Source organism: Tinamus guttatus, unplaced genomic scaffold, assembly GCF_059628265.1.
Source record: "Tinamus guttatus ecotype Peru unplaced genomic scaffold, ASM5962826v1 Tinamus_guttatus_pri_ptg000131l, whole genome shotgun sequence".
NCBI lineage: Eukaryota > Metazoa > Chordata > Aves > Tinamiformes > Tinamidae > Tinamus > Tinamus guttatus.
Window position 1 is genome coordinate 3,523,792 of NW_028288665.1, and position 26,840 is coordinate 3,550,631.

Below are 26,840 nucleotides of genomic sequence, written 5' to 3' on the forward strand. Positions count from 1 at the left end.
TTTTTGCACACTGAAAAAAAAAAGGATGGAAAATCAGTCTGAATTTCAAACCACTTTGATCTTTGTGTATATTTTATAAACTACTGCCTGATCCTCTGTGAGCTCCTGTGGACTAAAACCCAATTACAATGCCTCAGATTGTGTGCTCAATAATTCTAAACCAGATTTTTCACAATGTCACTGATGTGTTGAACAACACCCAGCAGCTTATAATCATAACCTTCTTCTCATGCATTATAGTTCCTTGCTGTAATCAATTCAAATACACATCATCACATAAGCCTCACTCCTCACCTCTGCAGAATGCTTTCAAAGGCACAGCAGCAAATAAACAGTTGATGAAAAAAAAAAAAAAGAAAAGCTGCATTGCTGGGTACCATTTTAACAGTTTTGGAGGGAGATGGGAGGCAAGACTGAAGATCACTGCAGGGAGCAACAAGGGAAATGAGAAGGTAAGTGCATTCCTTTTAAAAACCTCCAAAACCTCAAAAAAAAAAAAAGACAAAAAAAGTCAAAAAAGGGGGAGTTATGATGTTTAGTGTGTTTAGTGGAGGTGCTGGAGAAGAATTTTTCGTTCATGACTGTGTTTTCTTCTGGTTGATCCGTTATCAAACTCATGGCTTATGGTGAAACGTAACCTGAAGTTCTAACTCCTCAGCTTGGGATGTCATTCTTCCCACACTCCTGCGTGAAGCCTCCTGTGTCCTTGTAACGCTGCGTCCTGTGACATCTTGATGCTAATACAGATGTTCCCTTGCATGAGCTAAGTGCTAATGTTAAACAAACACACTTGCCAAAAGCTAAATGTTAATTCCTTCTCACAGAGACAGCCTCACATGGGCAGAGGCTGAAGCTGCATAGGTCTGTAACATACATTCTGAACATATTTCCTCTTTAATGAAGTTGCTTTAGTGGAAGAATGAGTAAAAATAGCTATACAATGCACTGTTTTAAACACACTTTTTTATTCTGAATATGGTTGCTTACTTTATAGTTTAATGTCTCAAGCTATTTAAATTTGAAAGAGACCCAGAGAAACAAAGAGCAAATGCAGGAACATAACACTTCAATTTTCACTAGAAATACTGGCTTCAAGGGCCTTTGCTGCAGATAAGCCTTGTGATCACACGTATAAAAAAAGAGAACTCAAACTGTGATGAGTCATTTGCTCCATATTTTCATTTGTTTGTTTTTGTGCCCTGCTATTTGCTCCAGTTGTCTTTATACAACATATCTCAAAACCAGTTTGTGAGAAAAAAAAAAGATTTTTAAAGCTTTCATTCAAGGCTGATTGCCTCACAGTGAAGCGGCCCCTGCACTCTTCCCTCTTCACCTCCCAGTGCTCATGTCTATATAGATACACCTGCTTATTTACAGTCTCGAGTCTGTATTTTTTTCCTTCATTTTTCTGTTCTTCAACATTTCCTAGTTCAATCGAGTGGTTCCTTACTGACACACAGATATCAAAAGAAAAAAAAATGCTGGTGTGTAGTATTTGATCATTTCTGTCATATTAGAAAAAAATGTACAGGTACGCAAGTGTCAGGTGACTAGATGAGCAAAAACTGATGACTGATCTCTCTTTTTTGTTAGAGATTTAACTAGTGGGTTCTCTAAACTCCAGAAGATGCAATACAAGGGGCCATAAAGGCTTTTCACCTGGGAGAGAAGCATAAAGGGAGAAGCAGAAACATTCTACAACAACGATTAATAATTGTATTGCATTTGATTCCCAGCCCTGCCCTGGGAAGCCTTCATGAGATGTGCCTCCTCCAAAAGAAGGCGCTTCGCAGAGCAACTTTGCCTAACTGGGTAGTCAGTGCAAACTGACAGAATAAATAACTAGGAGTTGGGGGCGTTCCTGGGATTAGTAATCAGTTGTTCAAAGTTGTGTGCAGTGTGATACTAACACAGCATCCCGATGGGGTTTTAATCCTCCTCAGTATGAATCAATCTGGAAGGCAAGAGCACACTGTATTCAGAGGCACTTACAATTTGAGTAAGAAGGTTAAATTTCCTCCTTTCCAATTATGACTGTACCCTGAAAGAGAAATTTTCCCCCTCCCACGAGTCCCACATATTTTTTTTTTCTGGCTGACTCAGTGAATAAGGCAATCAAAGCTACACAAGCATTCATTGCCCCATAACTCTCTTCTGGTGGTTTCCACAAGCAGTGTCCCCTCAAGACGGGACTTCAGCAGTTTTCCCACATTTGTGGTCTAGAGATATGCTGAGCATGTTTAGATGAACTGGCAAGAGAAACTACCTGCAACAGAAAACTCGCTAAAAATCTCAGGATATGCTTGTTTTATTTGTGACAAAAACTATATTAACACATGTCTCACTGTAGAGAAGTCGTGTCCTGAAAATCTGGAAATTAATTTATAAAAGTCAGAGGAAGTGCACCAATTTAGGAATTCATGTGCCACAGCAGTAACCCTAAATCATTCTGATTGCAACTCAACACTGAGAAACTTTTTGGTTCAGAAAAAAAAAGCAACAGACGGCCACTTAAAAGTATTCCTCAAAATACTGCTGAAGTTAAAAATGTATCAGAAAGATTGTTTAAAAAATGTGGTTTACTCTTAAAGCCCTTTGAGACTCACCTATGACATTAGCACATTCTGATGGTGACGTGACATCTCCTTTCAAATCCATCCTTTCCTCAAGGACATCAAGAGAGGTGAAGGCTGACAGCCGTTGTGTTTCACTGACAGAGTTTTGGGTCAGGCAGGCATCACACCAGTTTACATGAGGGCTGAATTTGACCGTCTCACTGCAGCTCCCAAGGGATCCTACAACAAGCACTGATGTATTCAAGGCTGCGCTTGTTGGCATTGCAACTAGATCTCCACTTTAAGGGCAACATTGAGGGCATTTTTCATCCTGGGGCAAACACAGAGCATAGGAAAGATGTTCTGCTACAAAAATCTTACGACAAGCTGCCATCATCTCCTGCAGGGCAACTACAGGAGTCTGCTGTTGAAGACAAGCCATCAGAGCCTGCCTCAGGTGCTGACAGCGCTTCTTTAACACATTCGCTTCTCTAACACAAGTCTTATTCTCAACAACAGCTGCTACTGATCAAGCTGTTACCGATTGGGCATCTTCTCCTTGTCGGCTAAAAGGCAAAAGCAAATCTGTCGGAAACAACGTGGCCTAGCATCTTGTGGGCAGAGGGTGAGATCGTCGTCTAGTCTGTTCACGGCACGCTCGCACGCAGCACAGTGATCCAAATGTGCTTTTGAGTAGGCCTGGGGAAGACCAATTGATCTTTCGGAAGCACAAGAGAAGGCTGCGTGGTGAACTGGCAAGGCTTGTTTTCAGGCACCTGGCCTGCCTGCCATCTAGTGCGTGTTCACAAGGTGTTTCCAGCTCGCTGTGGCTCTCGAGGAGAACAAAGAGCAGCCCTAGTCTGAGCTAGCCAGGCACTCGACTGATCGCGTGTGCTGAGCACAGCCGAGCGTCTCCAGCCCAGGACGCTGCATTATACAAATAGGACACGGCCCGAAGCACAGTCGCCAGTGGCAGTTCGGTCACAATAATCATGCTTCAGAAAGATAGAAGACAAAACCCAGCATTTCCTTAGCTGTAAAAGAATGGGTTACAACCAAGTGAGGCACATTTACACACGATAAACCACACGAAACCTGTGCTCTAGGTAAACGACTTTTAAAACTAGCCATCTATTTATGCATTCTCTATTTAGCCTTTTAGCAGCAGCATCCAAATTTAAGTGAACAGGTCTGTCAAAAATTAGAAGTTTCTGTATCAATCAGTTTCTCATGTCATAGGAAGAATAAAGTCAAATCAAAACACGCCAGTTACTTGTAAGGTGTAAAGTAAATTCCATGGAATTGCTGGAACTTACAATGTTAAATTAAAAATATATACATATACTTGAAGTTTTATTTGTAAAAATACAAAAACCCTTTAATACCTAATTGTAATGGTTGGATTTTATGTAAATTGAACTTTACTGCCAATGTTTCATTTACTTACTTATACGTATCATGATAACAAGTGAGAATCTTAATTATGGGACTATGTGCACTAAATATACACAAACACTGCACAGAACCATAGTCCTCTGCCATCCATAAAGATATTTTTCAAGTTAGTATATATCACACACCAATTTGTTCCATTCTGTTTCCCAAAGAATCAGCAATTTTCTGTAAATCATCATTTGTGTACAGCCATCATTTCAAAATTGTTTTTAGAAGACAACTGTGTGGTAAAAGGAGGTAAATTTGACTTATGAAAAATGGCTTGAGTGGAGAGTAGAATATACCTCTCCAGATCTCACAGTGAATCTTCCACATAGGTTCAGATTTTCTCTCTCAAGCACACACACACACAAATTCAGTTAATTTGTCTCCAAATCCATGGAAAATAGTAAAAACGATTTGGATGTTATCAAGTCCAAACTCACACTCATAATCAACACTTGTTTATTCTCAAAACCAACACACGGTGCTTTTGAGATTCACACACAGACACACGTAAAACAAAATCCAGGGGTCCCTAAGCCAAGTGAAGAACGGAGCCAACTCTGGGAACACAGAAGAACAGGCACGTCGGTACGGAGCGAATTGCATCGCACCTGATGAGCTCTGGTGCAGCACTGCAGCCCTGCGGTTACTCTGGATCTGACACTGCCGTGCGACTGAGACGATGATTTTGAACACAAGAGCACCTTGTGCTGCCCGAGCACCACCGTGACCTCGGGCCATCTCCCGTGACACGGCGTCACCGGACGACAAAAAAAGGATTAAGTCACTTCTGTTATGGGTCAGTGACAGATGCTGTCACCACTCCAGCCTCAGTGAATGTAAACACTCGCGTGCTTTGCAAAACTAAGACATACGTGTGCTCAGTCTTCTCAGGAGTACCAGATCTCCCTCAATCTGCTTGCGGTGTTGCCCTCTCACAGCCACGGTCTCGTGGTAACTTTCTCTTCGTTTCCTCCAATATGTAGATAGGCTAAAATCAACTGCTGGCTGCTGGAAGAGCAGCATCTCTAAGTCATGCCTGCAAAAAGGCTTCTACCTAGGCCTTTTATTTAGTGTAACGTGGCAGAAGTGAGACAAAAAGACAAGAGTTTTGTGTTTTTTGGTTTAAAACGCTACTACTGGGTTGCTTTCTGTCTAAAACATACAACAATGGCAAAATTTGAGGCTCAAGGTTCTGTTGTATAGCACCAGGCTGAGGAAAGGAGAACCTGAAGGAGAGATGGCTATCAGAGGAATAATTCTTTCTTTATTTGATTTTCAGAGAACTTAAAAAAATCAAATTTTATCTACTTTTTTTTTTTCTGCATTTAAGCTAAAAGAACAGCTCCCTGCAACTGGCAATGCCCATACAGTCTGTATATTAGGCATTATGAAGGGTAGCAGTTACAAACTGCTAATTATATGTATTTAAAAATTAACAGTGGAACAACAGCAATGAAACCTTCATACAGCACACTGATACTAAAACTTTGCACGGAGAATTTTTATGATGTTTGGATTAGGAAGGTCAAGCTGTTCTTATTAGTGGGAAATACTGTTGTTTATTGGTATCTTTATTTCAACAACTGTAACAACAAGCATCTATTGGACCAACAATAGTATTTCCCACTAATAAGACCAGCTTAGTATGGTTTCGTTGCTGTAGTTTCACTGTTAGTGCTTACTTTATAAGCATTAAGGCTGCTGTAGTTCCACCCTGCAAAACAAGGACAGAAAATGCAAAAGGCGAAGAATTCTTGTTACTGCCTTGGGACAAGCGGAAAAAACGGGATCTCCATGTGCAGGACAACATGCCTGGGAATGACCAGAACCCACTGATACCCTACTGATACACTGACACCAAATTTAAGGAAAGCGATATCCCAAATGCAACAAGTCCAAGGCACAGGAAAGAGAATGTTCTCCACTTGTAGAAACCATAGATTTAAATACAAATATTCTACAGTATCTCCTCTAGTAAAGAAGAGGAAATAAATTGCTTATTTGATGTAGAATAAGAACAGTATTTTGCACAGATGAGGCAGATGACACTTGATTTATATCATCTTGTAATAGCTTCACACAATTAAGAAAAGAACTACTCACAGACTTATTACATTGACAAAATTCTGGTACATCTAACAGCAATACGATTCACACTAGGATTGTCTGGCATGTAAAACTCATTTTAGCAGATACCAATGTGACATACATAAAGCCGTCAGGCTTTCTCTAAAGGACAGTCACCCACTTCATATTTCAAGTGCCAAATTAATTATATTTGACATTTAATTTATAACCTAAGGTATTTTAGATTTAAAACTTGACTATGATAACAGCAGATTAGAGCAGTGTTCCATTTGACAGAATCGATTTTTCAAGTTATTTTCATTGTGTGTGAGAGTCTGGATACAGATTTCTGTGTATTAAGCTTGTACGCAGGACACTGATACCTCTAAGCAAAGTGCACTTCTTTCTCCTCCTCCCCCACCCATGCTGCCTGCAATTATTTTGCACTTGGAAGCAAGTCTCCTTCATAGCCCTAATCACAAAGCTCCACCTAATGGAATCATGAGTGAACTGTGCATGGAAAAGGAGGAGACACGGACACACACATTGCTAAACAATATTACCGAAAGGGAGCTGCTACAAAAACTTAAGCAGTTCAACTACTTTGAGGAATTTATAAAGACCCATCTTCCAAGGACTTAAAATTTTTTATTTGAAAAAAAAAACTTAAAAAAGGACAAAAAAGCAGCTATTACATTATCTTTGCATTGACTAAAAATGGAACTTCCCTTTTTTTATTACTGATAAGTATTTCAATCCTAACATTTCCAAGTGATGTAATGTTGTGCCTTCCAGGTAACCAGGACATTAAAGAATTAGAAATACACAAAATAGCATTACATGGAAATGTAAGTATATATTTATTGTTACATGATTTTTCAGAGATTATTGGAAGTGAAATCCTTTCTCCCTTATCGATTGCAAGAGCCTCAATCAATTCGCTTTTTTAAAAAATTGGAAAAATATTTATAACACTTTACGCGATGAAAATTAAGGCATCCTGTACAACTTTGAATGCAACAGAGCATCTATTAGTATCACACCGAAACAAAGTGGGAACACTGGCATCTCAGAAATACTGCTGCAGGAAAGGAGCTGAAGAACTAAACCAAGTGTGCAATGAACAATTGCCATCTTCAAGACAGAGCAATTCTGGAAACTGAAGCTTTTTGCAGATTTTACTATAAAACATATGACAGATTTCTGCAAAAGCTGCAAAATCGAGTCCTGATTTCAGGGCTTTGCAGAGGACTCCCCGCTCAAAAGAAGACTCTTTGGCCACTGTTAAAACTCTTTTTTTTTTTTTTTTTTTGTGAATCAGAAAGCACAAGTCTAAATATTGCCTTGTATCAAGATCCATATTTCAATAACGGACCAGGACATTCATCAGGATCAGCTTATTTAAGAAGACTAATATCTTAAGTGATAGCTGAGTCTGCATCTTGCAATTCTCTTTAGTGGATCAAGACCGATTCACAGCTTTTAGTAAAAACACAGCACTAGTTTGGGACTTAACCGTCTTGAGACTAGCACTCTGGTATTCTTGAGGAACAGACTAACCAATCCAAAAGTGTTTTAGTTGCTAACATTTATGATCAGACACGGAAGTCTTGTAATAGAAAGGTAAATAAATGCCTTTAACACAGCTCAAACACAGTAATGTGCAGCTAAATCTGTGTGTTTACCACGACCAGCTCAGTTTTCACATCATCATGTATTTCCGAACTTCACTATTATCACTATGACACCGTTATTGACCATTAGCTCTGTGCTTTCCCTTCCTTTGGTATTCCTTGGACAGCAGGAACACATTGGCTGAATTCTGCATAAGCTTCCTTCATTAGTTTATTTTCTGAGCAGCACACTACGACTTTATTAAGGAAATCCACTGAAACAGCGAACCTGCTGCCATCAGCAGGCAAGATCTGAAAACCTTGCAACTGCAGAGAAGCAGCAATTCACTAGAATTCTTCCCATTTTCCGCAAGAAAATAGCAGAGCCAGTTGCCAACGCAGCCCCGCACACTGCGGGCGCGTCCCCCGCCGCCCCGGCGACGCCGCGGAGCCCTGGGCGGGAGCTGAGGACGCGCAACGCAGCCAACGGCCACAACGGCTCCCCGCCACGCCCAGCGCTACGTCACAGACTGGGGGCGTGGCTCAGTCCAGGCCCCACCTCCGCAGCGCATGCGGGTGCGCATGCGCATGCTGGCAAGTGAGGGGCGGGGGCTGCCGCACGCCCACCTCTGTGGCGCATGCGCGCTTAGCGACCCGTGCCGTTTCGTTTCCCTCCCCTCGGGCCTCCCAGGCAAGCCTCAATCAGCGCATGCGTCCGCTGAGGCGGGAGCGTGCTGGTTGGGTGGCGGGCTGCTGCAGGCCAATAGCAGCGAAGGTTCTTGGGGAGGCGTGGTCGTGCTGCCGGCCAATGGGCCTGGCGGTTGTTGCGAGGTGCTGGCAGCGGTGCTCTCCCTCTCGCAGGTGGCGCGCTGCGAAGATGGCAGCCGCGGCGCAGGCCGGGACGGGGCCGGCGGAGCTGGCGCGGCTGGAGAGGGCGCTGGGCCTGCACGGAGGGAACAAGTACGGCGTCCAGGGGGAGCGGAAGGTGAAGGGAGTGAGGAGGGGCCGGCAGCGGCGCGCGCGCAGCCACCAGCCCCTTTCCCCAGCGGCCCTTTCTCGTGCCGCCTTCCAGGCGCCATTTCCCGGTTCGAGCGGGGAGAGCGGCCTCTCCACCGACGGGGATGGATTTTCCGTCTCTTTCCTCCGCCCCCTTCTCTCTTTCCCCTCCGCCAGCTGCGGCCGTAGGATCTCACTGCCTACTCGCGGCTCCTGGCAGCCTCTCCGTGTCCACCTAAAGGTTATCGTGGTTCTCTTTAAAGGACTGTGAAGCATGATTCTGGGAAAAAATTAAGTCAGTAGGTTTGTCCAGTAGTAGTTTATCTGTCGTTGTGCTTAAGGTGAAAATGAATGATAGTCTCTGATTTTTAGAGTAAAATATCAAGGAAATAAGTATTGTGCTTTAAACCTGCATTTTCTGTTAATTAACTTTAAACATAAGCAAGTGATGCCGCATGGTCAGATACTTAAAAGGAGGAGAGTGGAGAGGGGTAGCAGCTTTTACTACTAATTTCAGTACATTGCATCACTTGATGTTGTAAATGACTGTGCTTTTAGTCTACTACGGCACTCTGTTTTGCTTTCATACTTTAGTAGGCTGGTAGTGCTTATCTGAAGTAGCATCTAAGTCAAGCTGACATGCTTACTAGTACTTGTTTGGCTATACCTCATTGTATGTCAAGCCTGCAATACTTTTAAGAGCAGTAAGCATCTTTGGTATCATTAAAGATGGCGTCTGAATCGAAGGGATTTTTTAAAATGAATTGTTGCATGCGTGCCTTTTTCCTAAGCTTCCTAAATCATGGAGAAAATCAGTTTAATGTACAGTAATGTCACTGTGAATCCCAAATCCAACAAAGACTTTCTTGGTTAAAATAATGAGGAGTGTTACAGAAGTGTCATGTGTTGTCCTCACCTGATACGTATGAGATTTTGATTTTGTCTGAGTATTTGACTCTATAGAATAGGAAGTATGAATAAGTATTTCAGTAAGTCCTGGCTACTGTGATATGTTCAGAGAGATCAGGTGCTTCTGACTTTACAGTCTTAGGCTAGGATTCTGAATTTGGAAATCAGTCCACAGTTACTAAGACTTTAGAAGTATCACAACAGGCTCTCTTGTTGATATTAGTATAGCTTAGATTATATTGAGCTAAAATATGTTGAACAGAATTTCTGTTGATCTGTCAAAATGTATATGTAAATACCTTTTTTCTAAAAAGTAAAAATAAATTGCTTAAAAGGGTAAAAATAGAACGTTTTCCTTATGATTTTACTGCCCTCAATGTGAATGCTTTTAAATGCTGTTATATTTGGTTTTTTGTCGCCTTTTTTTTAAATCTATTTTTAACATAGTAGGGAGGATCTGTGGCATAACTATTCTTTATGAGAATACTTAAATTATGTAGTTAAGCTTTTTTTTTTTTTTTTTTTTTTTGGTCTCTCTTAGATACCTGTTCTTCAAACAAACAATGGTCCTGGCCTAATAGGATTAGCTACTATAGCTGCCCATTTAGTTAAACAAGCTAAGAAAGAACAACTGCTTGGAAGCAATGCAGAAGAGAAAGCTGTTGTTCAGCAATGGTTGGAATACAGAGTGACTCGAGTAGATGGATGCTCTGGTAAAGAAGATACTAGAGTAATTCTCAAGGTAAAGATTGCTAATTACCTTCCCACTGAATTTTGGACTGGTTAGGCCCTAAAGGAGACCAAGATATATATGTGAACAAATGATTAATAAAACTGAAGACTTGATGCATGTTTAATTATTGGCTTTTATAGTGCTTGCTGAGTTTTTACCTTTACGAGAAACAATATATGAGAATAATATAAACTGTATGAAGCTGAGCTCTACCTTCTTTCATGGATGCAATACTGTAAAGTAACACATTCCAAATAGTTTAAAGATTGTACAGTTCTCTAGTCTCCTGTGAGACTTTTAAGACACTGATTTCTTCCTGTCCTGATAAGATCTCAGATATAAACAAATTGTTCTGTGTTGTATTTCAAGAAAACTCTGCTCTGCAAATTTTAAGACTTATTTTCTTAATTTGATAACCTGGAATATAAACCGTGATGCTTTGGTGATTGGTATCAGTAACAAAAGGAGTTATTAGGCAGAATTTTATGTGAAATGCTTAGAAGTGAAACCATAGGGAACCTGTGTAAAACTGTCCTTCCTATTGAGCTACATCTGTATGGAGATTTTGGTCAGCCATATTAAGTTGTTACTGTAGTTTAAGCCTCAGCCTTTCTTAAAAGGGTTACCCAGTTATTTCAGCAGCCAGATGGCAAGGAGTAGATTGAAAAACTTGCTCTATTTTCCTTCTTGTGACTGGTAATTAGTATTTTTGCAGTCTTCTGGGAACAAGGCTCAAAGAGAAAAATGTTTTTGCACTGTTAAGTGTTAAGGGCTCTGTTTAGAAAAAGGGTACAGTATAGAGTAAAATCTTGTTAGCTCTTGACCCAAGCTTTTCATTTTCCTGGTTATTTATTCTTTTTCTAAATTTTGAAAGTCTATGTAATTTATATTTAAAAAGTGCAAAATAATTGGTGCTGCTGACTAGCTTCGGTTTAGAAGAGCTCTGAGCTGCAAGGTTTCAGAAAGATTGGCTATACCTGAGGTTAGCAGAGTCTTACTTGAGAGATCTATTCACTTGTCAGGTGGGGCTAGCCTGTGTCAACTGAAATTACTACAGAAAGACCTTAAGTTTTACTGAAGCAGAGGTCAAGAGAAAGAGTTAACAGCTTGTTTAACTTTGCTGTGCTTCAAAACCCAGTGAAACAAAGCCTTATCAGTAATTGGTTGTCCTTGTCAAAGTGACACTTTCCCGGATATGCAGCAGATTTTACTCTCTACGTGTGAATGCTTTGAAAATCTTTAGTCATGGTTGCTCAACAGATATTAATCAAAACTATAATCTCCATCCTTAGAAAACTTCTATATTTAACTAATAAGTCATTGATGGTGTTAAAGGTTAGCTCAACTTTAAACAGGAGGTAGAACTTCCTGTTTAGGAGTCAGGCAGAGGCTCCTTCCAACCTTATTTTTAGTCTTTTTATAGAAGACAGTCCAACAATATAGACCTATTCATCATGTTAGTAGCAAATTATTAATTATAATTCATTAGGTCGTTATTGAATTTATAGTCTAAGTTGACTACAAATGAATGAACACTGTGCAAAAGTTGGCCTTGTGTCTAAATAACAAAAATAAAAGCTGATGGAACCCCAATCCAGCACTAGTTTATTAAAGAGGATCATGTTGACTTTCTGTTTTTCTAGCTGGTAGTGTTTCAAGGCACCTAGCAGGTGTCTGGCTGGTAGACACCTATCCTGGAAGACAGAGTATTTCAGTTCTTAAATCACACTGAAATGAACAAACAGAATGCCCTTTATGGTTAATAGGATAAAAAAAATGCATTTTTTTTTATTTGGCTTCTAACTAACTTCTACTTTATGCTGCTACAAACTATGAGAAGACCATACAAGAACAAATTTTGCTTACCTTTCTTATCCTGTGTTACAAATGCATTAAGAAGTTTTCTGTCTTTTTATAACAAAATATATTTGCTCTGACTGGCTTAAGTGATGATAACTTGGTCAATTTGCACACCTGAATAGGTGCAAAACTGCATTTCAGTATTAAAACCAAACTTAGAAATATAAATTGTTTAATGGTGAAGGGTATGTTCTTTTGGTTTTTGTTGTTGTTGTTGTTGTTCTTGTTTTTCTTTTCTTTTTTTTTTTTTTTTTATTCTTAAGACTGCCAGTTAGAAAAGAGTGTGAGTATGTCTGAAATACAGATACGTGAATAAATGAAGTGTTTCCAAACAAAGCTTCTTTACTAGGAACATTGTGTCACTTGTGGGAGTAACACAGTGCCTTTAAACCGATAAGCTATTTATTAGAACAAATACTGACAATTTAAAATTTTCCTTTTTTTTCTTCTTAGCAGATGGTGAACTGCCAGGATTTATCTTGACACAAGGGTGCTGTGGAGTTGTTCTACTATTAATAACTTGACAGTATAGCAATTAACTTTTTTTTTTTTTAAATTTATTCTCTTGCTACCATGATTAATCAGAACAAGAGGCAGTCTACCATTAAAATACACTATGCCAAAAGGGAGTATGAAGGAAGGAAAAAAAAAAAAAAAGAGGCAAGTCTGAGACTGTAGTTCTACAATATGTCTGGAATACACAGTGGCAGTCTTGGGACAATTGCAGCCTAGAGCCACAACTTATAATCAGCTGTGCCAGAAACAGTTCACTTGCTTCTGTTGTAAACCTTAGGCTGCCTCTGTTAAATGAGATGAAAAACTTGAAAAACTTCAGTAACAAACTAGTTAGTTTAAATACAATGGGTCTGTCTTTTTTAAGGTCTTAAGAAAACAATATAGCAATTGTAGTCTGTCCCAGTCAAATTTTCTTCTATTATTATTGCTTAGAGCAAATGTCATACTTCTCAGAACCTATCAATGTGTGTCGCTTTGTCTAAGTTTTTGTTTGAGCTCTTCTACTGAACAAAACAGAAGGATCTATCTCTGGGCGGTTCTGCAGCAAACACTGCAGTAGGAATGATGATTGTGAATGATATATTTCTGATGTGTTTTGGTACTCATTCTCTCTGTTACCTCCTCCCCACATCCTTCCCCATTCTCCCCCAATGCAATACTATTTTCCTTTAGTCAGCTGTGTGATTTTTGGTTAATAAGAAATTTAAGTTGTACAAGGGAAAAAAATGCAAAATGATTCTGCTGGGTATCAAATAGGATTGTTATGCTTCTAGGGAGAAATTGAGAACCTTTTTAAAAAACCTTTTCTGTGGTACCAAATGTCTATGCAGATGTTAATGAGTTGCATCTAGGGGGTTTGAATGTCTTTGCTTCATCAATTTTAGATATTTAGAACTTGAATGGTGGTGAGGGGGCAGAAAAAGTCTTTGGAGACTTCTTAATAATCATATCCTCTATTCAAAATACTGCAATGTGCTGGAATTCACTGGAAAGTTTCCAAACAAATGTAGAAAGCTCTAGTGTAACCTCTAATCCTGAAGGACAGTTAAAACCAAGAATGTGCGTATCACTTCAAATGTATCACATAGAAGATGTTAGGTTATGTCAGATACTTTTAATTGTCTGTTCTTTATGGCTGTAGTCATAAAATGCAATTAGAAATCTAAATGAGAGCATCAGTTACTGATTATGCTGCTTGTTTAAAGAATTGCTGTTTCCAAAACCTGTGAGGCAGGCTAAGCTATAATCCATGTATGTAGCTAATCCTGATTTTTGGTATACTGTTAGTTGACAAACTTTGAAATGGGGTATCTACTTAAATTGGTGAGCTTGTCTAACAAGTGTTTTTTTTTTTTTAAGCTTTGTCTCTGAGTTCATTCCTCTCCCTTCTCTAGCAGCAGTGAGATGCTGTGCAATTAGAGTCCAGAAAAGGTGCATCTGATTATTTGAGCCATGTTTGATTATTTTTCCTTTGTGTTCTCTGGAGAAAAAGTGGCAGAGTGAACATAGTAGTCCTACAGACCAGTTTAGATCATAGTTCGCCTGTTATGCATCAGAATCTTGAATTATAATTCAAAGTATTGTTGCGGGGGGTGGGGGAACTACCCCAGAAGGAAGTTTTGTTTTGTTCTTGTATCTTGTATTTTCAGAGAGCCCCAAGTGTAGCTGAGCATGATCTGTTGTCACTGCATGGTGCAGTGTAAAGGCACCTAGAGCATTAGTGTGATCCTGAGAATACTACTGACTGGAGGAATGTGGATTTACTTTTAAAGAGAGTGTGTACAACAGCATCAGTGTTTTTAAGGACAAAATGTCCCTAAAACAATTAGCATGCGGTTAGATCACTGCAAGCTGCTGAGTTATTTTAAGAAATAGTGGTTACTTGTCTGAGCTGCAGTGATAGCCTTATCCCAGTGATGATTGAAAGGGAGTTCAATCATTTTGTCGATTAGTTGGATTACAGGCAGTTGGACTAAATCCTCAAAAGATATTAAGCAAGTGTGGGCAGGCTGGGGGTGAGGTGTACTGAGCTGTCATCTTAGATATGGGCTGTAAATAGGACATCTGTGCCATAGAACAAGCAAATGTTAATCCACCAGTCAGTCCATAGATAATACAGTATCTTTTCAACTTTCTTTGCTTTTTCTTCTTCATACCCAAGAATGAAACTGTTACAGTTGTTAAAAGCATATTATTAAAATAAGGTGCAATTATACCTCGTGTGTTTGCCTCAGACTTGGGGAAGACATTCCTGAGAGACTGCAACAATAAGTTAATATTGTTGCATACATTTATTTCTGTATTTAGATGATTTAGTTGATCTTGGAAGTTGCATGTAATTGGTTTAAATAGTGATACTCAGTATGTGAAAGACAATGCCATGAATGGCAGCTAAAATATCTGAATCTCCCTGGCATAGCAGTAGTTCAGATACAGTTTTGTATTCTTGTTTCCATTAATCTCTTCAGGACATGAGGACTATTTCAGTTCAATGTCATGGTCACTTAGTTTCCCAAAAATGAAGCTTTCTTAATATGGAAACTGTCACAGTTGGCTGTTAGGTGTTAACGTAACCATTTTAATGGGACTTGTAACCTGTTAGAAAAGATTAACTAAATGCTCCTATTGCACATGGAAAAAAAAATGTGTCATAGAGTTTCTAAATTAAGTTGACTTTTAGAGAGTGTGTTCAGAACAATTTACTAAATGTTAACGGAGCAATGGTGCCTGTTCAGAATTTCTCCAAGATTAAAACCACATCAGTCAAATTCTGTTGACTCAGCTGAGTTCATAAAACTTGGTAAGCCAGAGTAAAAAATGGTTCACACTGTAGTTGCTTACTTTGTCTTTAAATTTTCAGGATATTTAGGGGTGAATATTTTGAGTATGTACAAATAATAAATAAACCTGTGCAGTATATTCAAAGAGTGGGCAAAATTATTTTAATGGTTTAATGTATCCTGAATAACTTTGCAAACTGGTGTTTCTGCACAAAAATCCGTTTACCTCTTAAAAATTGTGTGAAATGAAAATTTAACATGATGCAACTTCTTTAATGCAGGAATTCAGAATTTTGTCTAGTGAAATAGCTTCGCTGTACTACTTAATTAGTACAACTTTTTCAGTAAACTGAGCTATAGATTTTCTTAGTGCAAGTTTTTTTTAATCCTGTGTGTGCCTTTGTGTTGGCAGAATGAAATTCTACAGAAATGTAGCTTAATATTTGAACCAACCTGAGAGCTAAGTAATATGAACAGATTGATAAACAGTCTAAAGGGAGAGAGGGGGAGCTACATAGCCAGATGACCTTACGGTGTTTTAACTGTGTAGGGCTTAATATCATCCTTTATTTGCTTTAATGAAAGAAATAAAAGCAGACATTAGGATGTTTAACTATTATAAATGTGTAAATGACCTGTCAGGAAGAGGTCATCAAAGAAATGAAAAGTAGTGTAATGGTGTCAGATTTGCCAATTTCAGATGCAAGGTCAGATATCTATTAATAATTAAAGTAAATAAACCCTAAAATGCTGAGAGAGTTATTACATAGAAAAAGGACTAATCTTTAGTTTTACAGATCAAAGAAAAAAAATAGATTTAACTTCAGTGTGTTGTTTTTGTTGTTCCATAGTGTTAAAGTCTCAAATAGATGGAGATATTCTACAGTACATATAAACTTTTTCTTTGAAACAAGAAGTTCTCTTAAAATGAAGCATACTGCAATTGAGACTGATAACTTAAATAAGAGATATTTTTCAAAATATTAAGTAGCTAGTCTTGAAGCTGCTTGTTTATGTTTCCAGAAAAAGACGGCACGAGAAAACTGACGGGAATATTGTGAGAAAAGAGGAAAAAGCAGTGCACTTACTATAGCAATTTTAATCAGTTAACAACAAGTTTTGAACAAAAAGGAAAAGCTAGGAAACTGTTTTCCTGCATTGCGTATAGAATTATAATAAAACTGAGGCTTGTTTATGTCAGAACTGGAGTGAAAGTATATTTTGTTCACTCTTGTTTTCTCCCTTAGAGGGAGAGAGGGGGAGGCAATTTAGTGCATGAATTGGGTGACAGATGGGTAAGCTGTGAAGGGTAGGAAGAGACACTGCTTATGGACAGCTAAAACTCTACTGAAATAAGTGATATCTGTGTGTGTTTTGTGTTTTTTGTTTGCTTATTTAAGAATTGAGATGTTAAATCTCAAATCAGCCTTCTGCTTTCTCATAGAAAATGATTGTTCATATAAAACGTATAGAAAGAGAGGGTCCTTTAGCACTACAGATTTGAAATATACTATGTATAACTTATTTTAGTGAATCCAGTGAAATTCTCCAGCTGCTTGCCTATTTAGTATCTTACATGGAATTGTTAAAAATCTTAGAGAAAAGCTCTTAAAAAGCAAATGCAGTGCTCTGTTCAGAGTACTTGGTGTAAAAACTGAATCAATGGTAGCATTAAGATTTGCTAGCAAATCTTTTTTTTTTTTTTCAAAAGTCGAGTGATACCAGGTATCAGGTTGCAGTCGTTGAGCTCGAAACACATTTTTTGCCCCCACCTTTGTTTCTCTGACATCTTGCACATTTGCAGTTCCAGAATTTCGTTGATCAACTGCATTGTGTGTAGAGTCCTGGAACGCGGAATAAGCTGCTGCTGTTAGAAAGGCAGAGTGCTCCCCTCTGAGTCTTAAGTCCATGCTTACCATTTACCAGGTACATATGTGCAACACAGGTGCTTGTGTGAATCACACAATAGTTAAAAATCCACAACGTCAGCATTTTGGAATTGCAGTAATTGAGGCCTGCAAAAGATGAGCTTGAAAATATTTCTGTGGAATCAGCCCCCAGTATAAAATAAATTGCACTGCTGTGTTTACAAAACTTTAAGTGAGGGAATTATGAAAGATTATGTGCCAGGAGATAACCGACTCCCTCTTTGTTTAGAGACTAGCATTTAAATTCTATTCAATTTTCATTTTCAAATGAGAACTATATTTTAGGTTATTATCTTGACTCTTCTGAGATTTTTTTCATCCTTTACTGAGTTCAGAGAAATTAAAAGTATCGCTTATTTCACAGGCACAGTCTTCAGAGGATTTCTCAATTCTTTTAACAACTGCTTTAATTTTATGGAATCATTTACACCTGTGTAATGACTTCCTCTCTTTTAGGATCTTAACATGTACCTTGAAGATAAAGTCTACCTTGCAGGAAACAATTTTACATTAGCAGATATTTTGATGTACTATGGATTACATTCCATCATGGTAAGTGGTATTTGCATTAATTCTGTACTTAAAACTGTTCTAGTTGTAGATATATCTAAAATTATTTTGCTGTAAATTGGCATGCAATGATAATTGCAGGGTGAAAAATCGAGATATTTCTTACAAGAGCTTCAAGTATAACATGGTTTTAGGTGCTCACTTTTGTGTTAGTAGCTAAATAAGTGTTTGTGGTATTCAGAGTGCTTTAGTTTTCTGTACATAGCGTAACATAAGGTTAACTTCTCTCCATGCATTTCTAACGATCAGAACTCTTATTTGTTCAAATCTGAAACATTACAAAAATGCTCCTGGTGCTATGAGAGATGCACTTAAATTCCCAGATGATGATTGCATTTAAAAGTCGTGCATCCTAAAAGGGCTGTTTGTGTTTAGAGAATTGATAAGAGTTAATAACATACAGGAAGGAAAAAAAGGGGAACCAATGCTTAAAAAAAATTAAAAATCACTCTTGTACAGAATGGTGGTGATGCTGAAATACTTCAGTCCCTGTATAGCTCAGGGGGTACTATGAAGCACTGCACCTTGAATTTGAACCAAAACAGGAAATTTAAAAGAAAAATAAGAGAAATTATTAATGTTTTGGTAGTTTAAATGTGATTGTAAATGAGTGGGCCTTCCCTCAAAGGGAATTCATTTTTTTGAGAAAAAGCTTCTTTTTTTTTTTTTTTTTTTTTTTTTTTTTTTTTTTTTTTTTCCTGGAGATGCCTCATTGACATGCCTGTGTGGCTGAGCATCAGTAAACTCTTGTACTTGTCCAGAAGTAAGATTTGAAAGCTCAAAAGATAGCCTTAAGCAGAGGAGTGGGAAAAGCAGCTTGATTTCAGAAACTTCTTGAAATATGGTAGAATAAGTCACTTGGAATTAATTATGTAAGATTTAATTTTACTTAGAAAATGTTGCAAGTAGTCAGGTAGATATGTTGACTAAAATGTCAGAAATGAAATATTTCACATGTAATGGCTGAGGAGGGTGCATAGTTACTTTGAAATGTTGATTGTATATGCTGTAAGGCAGTAAGAGTACAAATGAGACACAAAATAGGCAGGGGAAAATCAAGCAGATTTTAAATTTAAAGTTTGCTCTAGAGTAGACCACCTAATCAAGGAGAAAAAGATACAAGTTATTGCTTTGGGAAAAAGAACAGATGGTGAAAACAAATGATTTGGTGCTCCTGGGTGCCTGCAACCATCTAGACACTACTCGGGACAAGTTCTTAGTACAACAGCTGGTTTTGAAATGTTTGATTTCATGGAAGATAATTTTTGAGCTCAGTTATAAGGGGTAAGTAATGGGCATGCCATCCTAAATACCCTCTGTTTAAGATATATCTCTGGACTAAGAACTTAACTGACACTGAGACTATTTTAGTTTTCCTGAATAGAACAAGTATTAGTAAAAGAAACTGTAAATGTTTTCTGTTGCACACTTCATTAGAAAGTTTTATACCCCCCTATATTATCACTTGAACTTTTTACCTGCTGTTTTATCTTCCTTTCTCAGTGTTTCTGAATACAAATTGCCTATATTTCTTCCTGCCTTCTTTCCCCCTTTCTCACAGTTATCTGGAGGGGTGGTTCCTAGGACCTGCATTTTCAGTAACTGGACCGGACCATTTGTGCTTACTGCTTAGTATTCCTCCTGATTCTTTATCGGAATGCTTTGTATTCATTCTTCCTCTTCTTTTTGCTTATCTTAATAAGCACAGTAGTAATAAGTGATTAATAATCCATACTGTGGGAATTAGTACTTTGGTGAGACTCACAATTACAAGTACTATTTCAGGCTTCTTGCAGAGCATAATAGAGATATTTTCGGTCTATGATTAGAAATACAGTTGTAGTGATGAGGCAGGAACTAATCATTTTGTTCTGCATCTAAATATAGGTCATAAATACCCCCAAAATGTAATGTTTCATACCAACTTCCTAAATGAGCTTTTTCAAGATGATGTAATTAACATTGTCATGAAATTCCATGTCTTTGGAATGATGAATGTAGTGAGCAATTGAGTGTTGCTAGAGTAAAGCATGAATATACCAGAAAGCAGGTAACTGTGGCAGCATTGCTGGGAGATAGCTGTCAGGCAACTAGTAAGTGTTAAATCCCCCATATGGGAACAAATTTGCTCTCATATCAGACCTTTTTTTTTCTTTTTTTTCTTTTTTTTCTTTTTTTTTTTAATAAAAAAGAGAAAAGCTTCCCTATATTTTTGTTCTTAAAAGGAATTAGACTTCTATTATGCTGTTTGAAAATACTTAACAGTAATAATAGAAAGGCTGATCTTTGGCTTTTTTTATACCTCCTTAATTTTTGCAGAACCAAATAAGTCTCAAATTTAGATATCTAACTTCTTGAATAAACTGTAGAAAACAACTTGTCTGTGAAATTTCTGTCTGCAAATAGAAGAAGTCTCAGTCGAAGCCTGGGGATTAATAAAACACAGCCTAGTATTAAAAAGCTGTTTTTTGGTGTGTGTGTGTGTTTGTTTGCTTCCCCCCCTCCCCTCAGGTCCAAGACACTAAAATTGAACACTAGGAAGACTGGACTAGTAGTGCAGCATCCAGTTGTTATTTTCCCTATAATGAACACTTTTTTTCCTGGAATAAACAGATTAGCTTAATTCTTTGTTAATATTCATCAATACACTGCTTGGTACTGAGTTATATGCTTTTGTCCTAATAAGTGACACTGGAAGTAGCTCTTAAATTACAAAAAATGTTTTCTTTTAAAGAAAAAGAAGAAAAAAAAAAAGCAAGTTCCTTTAACACCAGAATATAGGTCAAAACTGTGTGCATCCCATGAAATAGGGTTCACATGTTTCTGCCATATCTGTAAGGCCAACTTCAAAATCAGGTACTTAGTATTTCATCTTTCTTTTGATGCTGAAGACGGTCAGACATAAGCAAATATTAATCAAGTATTTTTAGACTTCTGACACATGACCAGAATTTGGGCATGGGAATTTATGTCTGTATCCCCAATGCTACTGAAAGCAGATATAATTAAAACTTATGTATTTATAGCCCTTCTAGAAACTGTTCTGGTTGCATTCCATTATGACCACCTTGGTTACCCTTCATGAGATTCGTGATGGAAGACTTCAGGTTTTTTCATCATTTAAAAAAATTCTTCAAATTGAGTGTCTGCTGCTTTGCTATTAAAATAATTGCTTTAATAGCAAATAATTATTTTAATAGCAGAACAGCAGCCTTTCTTAACTTGGGGGAATTATCTAATTTAATGAGGAAGAACAGAAAATACCCATCTAACAGTGTTGTAAAAATGCCATTGCAGTGATCTCTAAACAATTAACCTAAGAGTTATGTTCTGAGTAAAAAGTGGAGCATGCCGCAAAGTGCTTTTTAATATATTTCACTGATAGAGTACATTATGTAAATAAGTAACAATATCTTACTTGTTGTGCTCAGAGTACAAAAGAGCTGCTTTTTTATTATCCATTTTTTACTAGAGTAGCTGTCTATTTTGCCCTCATTTTTTTTTCTCCCACAAACAGAATAAAGGTCTAATTTTCCATACTACTTTTGATTTACATGGAAGAAACTTAAGTTTGGGAACTATCATTGTAAAAATACAGAAGGTGTATGCAGTATTGCAGCAAAACCTAAAGAAAAACATAACATTTTCATAATCAAGTGGTTATCTATTTAAAGTTTTGCGAGAAAGCTGTTTTAATTATACTTCTGTCACTGTACAACCATCATTAACTTAAAATGTTACCGTATTCCTAGTACTTGCTTATACTTAAATACCTTTTCTTACTTTCAGTAATTTCAGAAGGCTTTAGGGCCTTTTTGCAAGTTCTCTGTTGCTTTTTAAATAATTCTGAAGCGTCGTACCAAGCTTCAGCTTAAAACTACCATGGATTATAATAAGCTGTATTTGATCAAAAACATCTTCCCCTAAATGGTGCTGCACTTTCATTGTGTCCTGAATATATGGTGCATGAGGAACTTCGGGTAGATTATGAAATATCTTAATTTTAAGAAGCACTTCATATTTAAATAACTTGTACTTTTCTGTTGCAATACCCCTAAAAATGACCTAGAAACCTTTTATTGATATCTCTGTTTTTCACTATGTGCAATTGTAGTAATGTTTATATTTCTATGCCAGTAACAAGAAAAGGTTCAACAGTTTTCTTTCTGTACAGCTTGAACTGTTGAACAGTTGAAAGTTACAAAAGGTTTGTGCAAATTTGTCTGTAGTAATGTGCTTGTGTTCTGATGGGCGAGTTCCCCGGGAAGAGGAGCTACTTGTTTTCAGAAGCAACTGCAAGATCCCTGCATCTCAGTTGCTGCAGCTGCTCTTATGCTGCCATCTCTCTCATAAATAGAACTCTAACATTATGTGGCAGTGGTTAAGACTACCCTCCTGCAGGTCTTGGCAATTCATTCTCTTTTCCCTCAGTGTAGTTCTACTGTCCAGTGTTACATCCTAATTCATTTGTTTCTACATGATGAATACTTTCCAGTTCTAAAACAAGTAAGAGAATAGTAAAGGGAAGCAGTGAGTGTTACAGCCGGCCTTTAAATTCAAAAGGTTGGAGTGTTGCAGGTGAAGAACAGTGTGAGACTTAATTTTGAACACCAGCTTTTCACTCTTTCAGCTGAATAAATGAGTTTGGGTATCTCTCTTTGCTTTTGATTTAAAGTTTTTTGGAGTATGTTTCTTGCCAGATGTCCTATGCCCAGAATCAAATCTGTAATGAACCTTCATTTGCTATGAAGTCTGGTGTTTATACCACAAGGCATAAAGAATGACATCTGTTTAGCTTCTGAGGAGGGAGATTAACCTTGCTTAGCTTCAGCAGTCTAAATGTAAAAGTAGATACATTCAGCTAGTGAGCCCTCTGTTAACAACTGACCTCTCTAGGTGTGCCTGCATCTTTCCATTACTGCACGAGGTGTCAAGATGATAGACTCAAGGGCTAGTTTAGCTAGCTGAAAATGAAATGAGACAAATCCTATGCTGAATGAGTTAAGTATTCGTGTGATAGGGTAATTCTTAAGAAGCCTCATTTCTGATATATTTTTTGTAGGTGGTTTTGAAGCTTAAGCTATTTTTAAGTTAGTTAACATGAGGAAGGATATTACTGTCTAGACCAACAAATTAAATTGGTTGCAGGGGACTGAGAAGACCTTGAAACTGCTAATAAGGAAAAATAACACAGCTGATCTGGTAAGGGAGAGTTATTACTATTATTGCTCCCGTTAAAAGATGATCAAATCAATGGAGAAACAAGCAGTCTAGACAGTAGTTCTACTACTAAGACTGAAGTAATAGAAGACTCTATAGAGAATCTTTAAGGAGGTTGCTGACTTGAAGCATACCTTCCAAAGTCTCCTAAATTACTGCCCTTGCTGTACTCCATGCTAGATTACTTTTAGCAGAAAGCTGGATCAGACAAATGTAAATAGATGCAGGTTGTTCATTAGTCTCGCTCAGAACCCCTGTGGCGGGGAGCTGTTGTAATAGCTGTGCCGCAGCTGGGAGCTTCCTCCTGACTCTTCCTCTTGTGGCTGTTGATCTCGGGTAACTGAGCAAATTACTCTGATCCTAACTTGAGATCTCTGTTGAACAACAGGACCTCAAATTTGAAGACTAAATGATACTATTTTAAAATACTTGTATGGACATATTTTAAAATATTTGTATGGACAGATCTTGTTTACTGTTTTACCACAGTAACTTATATCATGCCTTAATTACTAATCATGTCAATACTTTTGAACAGTTAGGTAACTTTTATGCTGTGTTGTCTTAATAACTATCTTGCAACTTCAATGAAAATAGATGATTTTTTTGATTGATTGTTTCTTTCCTGTTTGAATGTTCCTGAAGAGAGGATTAAATAAAAATAAAGACACACTTACCATGCCCACCTTAAAATGCAAAGTTGATTGCTTGACCCTGTGAGACAAGAACACTTCCTAGGTTGGAGGAATTTCAGACTGCACTGTGTATTTTGTGAAACTTCCCTCATAAGCATTAGTTAGCTAGTTGTGTTACATTCAAGCTTTTTAGCCTGCTAAGTGTATCTTACAAAAGTACATTCTACACACTAGTTCTGTTCCTTTGAAATAATGCAGATTGTAGTGGAAAATACTAAGTTTTAAAATAAAGATGTGAATTTTAAGGTGCGTAATTAACATGGAACACTTGGTCAGTCAGAATTTCTTCTGTTTCTTGAAAAAAAAAATTAAAAGCTGTGAACTTGCCATTGCCACATGTTATGACACTGATGTAATTTATGGTGCTTTCTATTTCTTCATCATGCAGGCTGACCTTACAGTGCAGGAAAAGGAGAAATACCTGAATGTGTCTCGCTGGTTCAACCACATTCAACATTGTCCAGGTGTCCGACAACATCTTTCTAATGTCATCTTTGTCAAGAATAGGTTATATACCAATGCTCATTAAGGAAAAACTGTAATGTTATACTGAAATGGTGATTGGTAATTTAGATGTTATACTGTCCAAAGCCACTAACTTGCAAATACTGGTTTGTAACCTTCTGTATGTGAACCAAAACTGTTGATGCCTCAAATAATAATATTGCATTGAATAGCTGTTGTTTGTCAAGAATTTGAACCAGTAGAATTATATTGTGTATCTGATTAAATTCAACAATGATGGAAAGATGAAAACTGAGCACCAGTTTTTAATTCACTATTTTTTTAAAAACAAAATGTTCTTTTAGTTGATCAGAGTCAACTGTAGTGGCACAGTCTTTGGCATAGGAAAGAGGTATTTCTCTTCCCTCAATATTCACTCCTTTTACTATTTATTGAATTTTTACATCTGTCCTTCATTGTTTTCATTTTATTTTCCATGGATGTTTACACTAGTTTTATAAAAGTTAAGAGCTATATTGTGTGCCAAGGATGTGAACAAAGGGAACATGCAAATGTTACAAAGTATTTATGTGACCTAATAAATTATTTTAAAAGTCTAGTCTTAATTGGCTGTGATACTTTGAGTATTTCTTTTAATATAAAAAATCAGAGTTTAAGAGCATAGTTAATTTACTGCTTCATTTTTTTGAAAGATGGACTTTTATTTTCACACTATAATCACTTTTTTTTTGGACAAGGTAACAATAGGGCTATTCAAAATTCTGCATTATTTCATATGATAGTTCTGAACAAATTGAAATGCATGTTTCAAGATCTTGGGGAAAAACTACTTGAAGTAATAATGAACTAGTTTGACAAGTTCATTTCAAAATAAAGATAATATTGTATCAAATACTTTTGACTTCTTTCACCACAGACTGTGGTGCTTCGGATTTTTCTTCTAATTACAAAATGGTAACCTAGTGACTCAAGATGGGTCTCTAAATCAGGCAACTAGCTGCTGCACATATTTTAACGTACTGAAAGAAATACAAAAATGTTTAGCTGAAACTTGTATATTGGTTTTTGTAGCTGTGTTCAACAAACTATTTGTGTGGCCCTTGCGCTCGGTGACTGAGGAAGTGCATGCTTCTCTCCTGACGTGCTGCTGCTTGAAGAGGCTCCCAGTAAGTGAAGTGGACACAAAGCTTGAGGACAGCTGTTCATGTGCACACCTTCCATATTTTGAGTGAGGCAGGGTTCTAAAGGAAAAAGTAGCATGGGTAGGTAGGAAATGAGATGAGGAAATAAATCATATCCTAATGCATACTTAGAAGGTGGAAGACAACGGCACAGGTAATCTTAATTTGGGCAATTCCAGACTGTGCTTTTTTGTATACATGTTTCTTTTCTTAGAGGACTTTCAGGCACGCTATTACTTCTACAAATGTCTTGTTTTAAAATCTTTTTTGGCTTTAAAAAGATTTTCACTGCTTCCCAAAAGAATCGCTTTTCAGCTTCTGTTCTTCACAATTTAGAAGCAGGCCCGTGCATGCTTAATTATGAAATTCTCACTGAAGTCTTGGGATCTTTTCAAGAGCTGCATAAGGGATTTGTAGAATAGAATAAGGTACAGGTTTTAGCTACAGTTATTTAAAAAAAAAAAAAAAAAAAAAACCTCCAAGTTCTGATGTTTCATTGTCCCTGTGCTTCACATTTAACTGTCATTACTTGCACTACTTATTCCCAATTCATTCAAACAATCCTTACCTAGAATGTATACAAGTGAGGTTTGGGATTTGGTGAAGGGATTTCTCTTGTTGTTTTGTTTAGGGGCAAATGGTAATGAGAAAAAAGAAATCTGGAGTTCTTGCACAAAGTCATTTTCTGTTTGTCAAGGGAGAATGAGTCAGTCATTGGTGCCTTAGGTTAGGGGTTTGGGGAAGTTTCACATTCCTCTTAGTCTTTGGAGTTTTCATTGTTTGGAGGTATATTTAAGAGGGAAGATTAGGAAGACTTCTTGAAAATACCTGGAAAAAGGTATTAATTATACCTCTCCCTGCCCCTTCAATGCTTTTGGAATACCAAACACAATTAAATATGGAGCTTCTGAAAAAAAAAAAAAAGTGATTAAAAAAAAAAATGGCCTACTAGAGATTACTCAGGTATAATTCTCAGGATTAAAAGAAATTGATGGTCTGTATAAAGAGAGTGGATAAATGTTCTACTACTTTTAAAATTGCAATTCCTTGTCTTTCTGTTTCTGCAATGGTTTATTATACCTTCATTAAACATTACTAAAAGTGACTTTCCTCTCTTCCAACCCCTTAAAATTTTTGTTGCTTCAGGGTGCAGCAAATAGCGTGCTGTTATTTTACTTTCATTCCTTCACAATTTGAAGATGGTGACCATAGTGATGTGTGGAATTTATTTCCACAGCATTCATGAACAGTGACACTCTCATTTATTAATATATCTCATCATTGCAGTATTATTATTTTGCATAATTGT

The 26,840-nt window shown here is 37.4% G+C and overlaps 1 protein-coding gene across 1 annotated transcript; it reads left to right on the forward strand.

Moving 5' to 3' along the window:
- The first annotated feature begins 8,531 nt into the window (after positions 1-8,531).
- Positions 8,532-24,948, forward strand: EEF1E1 (eukaryotic translation elongation factor 1 epsilon 1). The gene is made up of 4 exons (XM_088521712.1): positions 8,532-8,663; positions 10,125-10,325; positions 17,857-17,952; positions 24,274-24,948. The coding sequence occupies exons 1-4, from the start codon at positions 8,556-8,558 to the stop codon at positions 24,412-24,414; spliced, it is 546 nt and encodes a 181-aa protein (XP_088377838.1). The 5' UTR covers positions 8,532-8,555; the 3' UTR covers positions 24,415-24,948.
- The last annotated feature ends 1,892 nt before the right edge of the window (positions 24,949-26,840 follow it).

Bases quoted from the DNA above. Each gene is read 5' to 3' on its own strand.
- EEF1E1 (XM_088521712.1), top strand. From the start codon at position 8,556: ATGGCAGCCGCGGCGCAGGCCGGGACGGGGCCGGCGGAGCTGGCGCGG. The intron at 8,664-10,124 runs GTGAAGGGAGTG...GGTCTCTCTTAG, and splicing joins GCGTCCAGGGGGAGCGGAAG to ATACCTGTTCTTCAAACAAA. The intron at 17,953-24,273 runs GTAAGTGGTATT...TTCATCATGCAG, and splicing joins ATGGATTACATTCCATCATG to GCTGACCTTACAGTGCAGGA.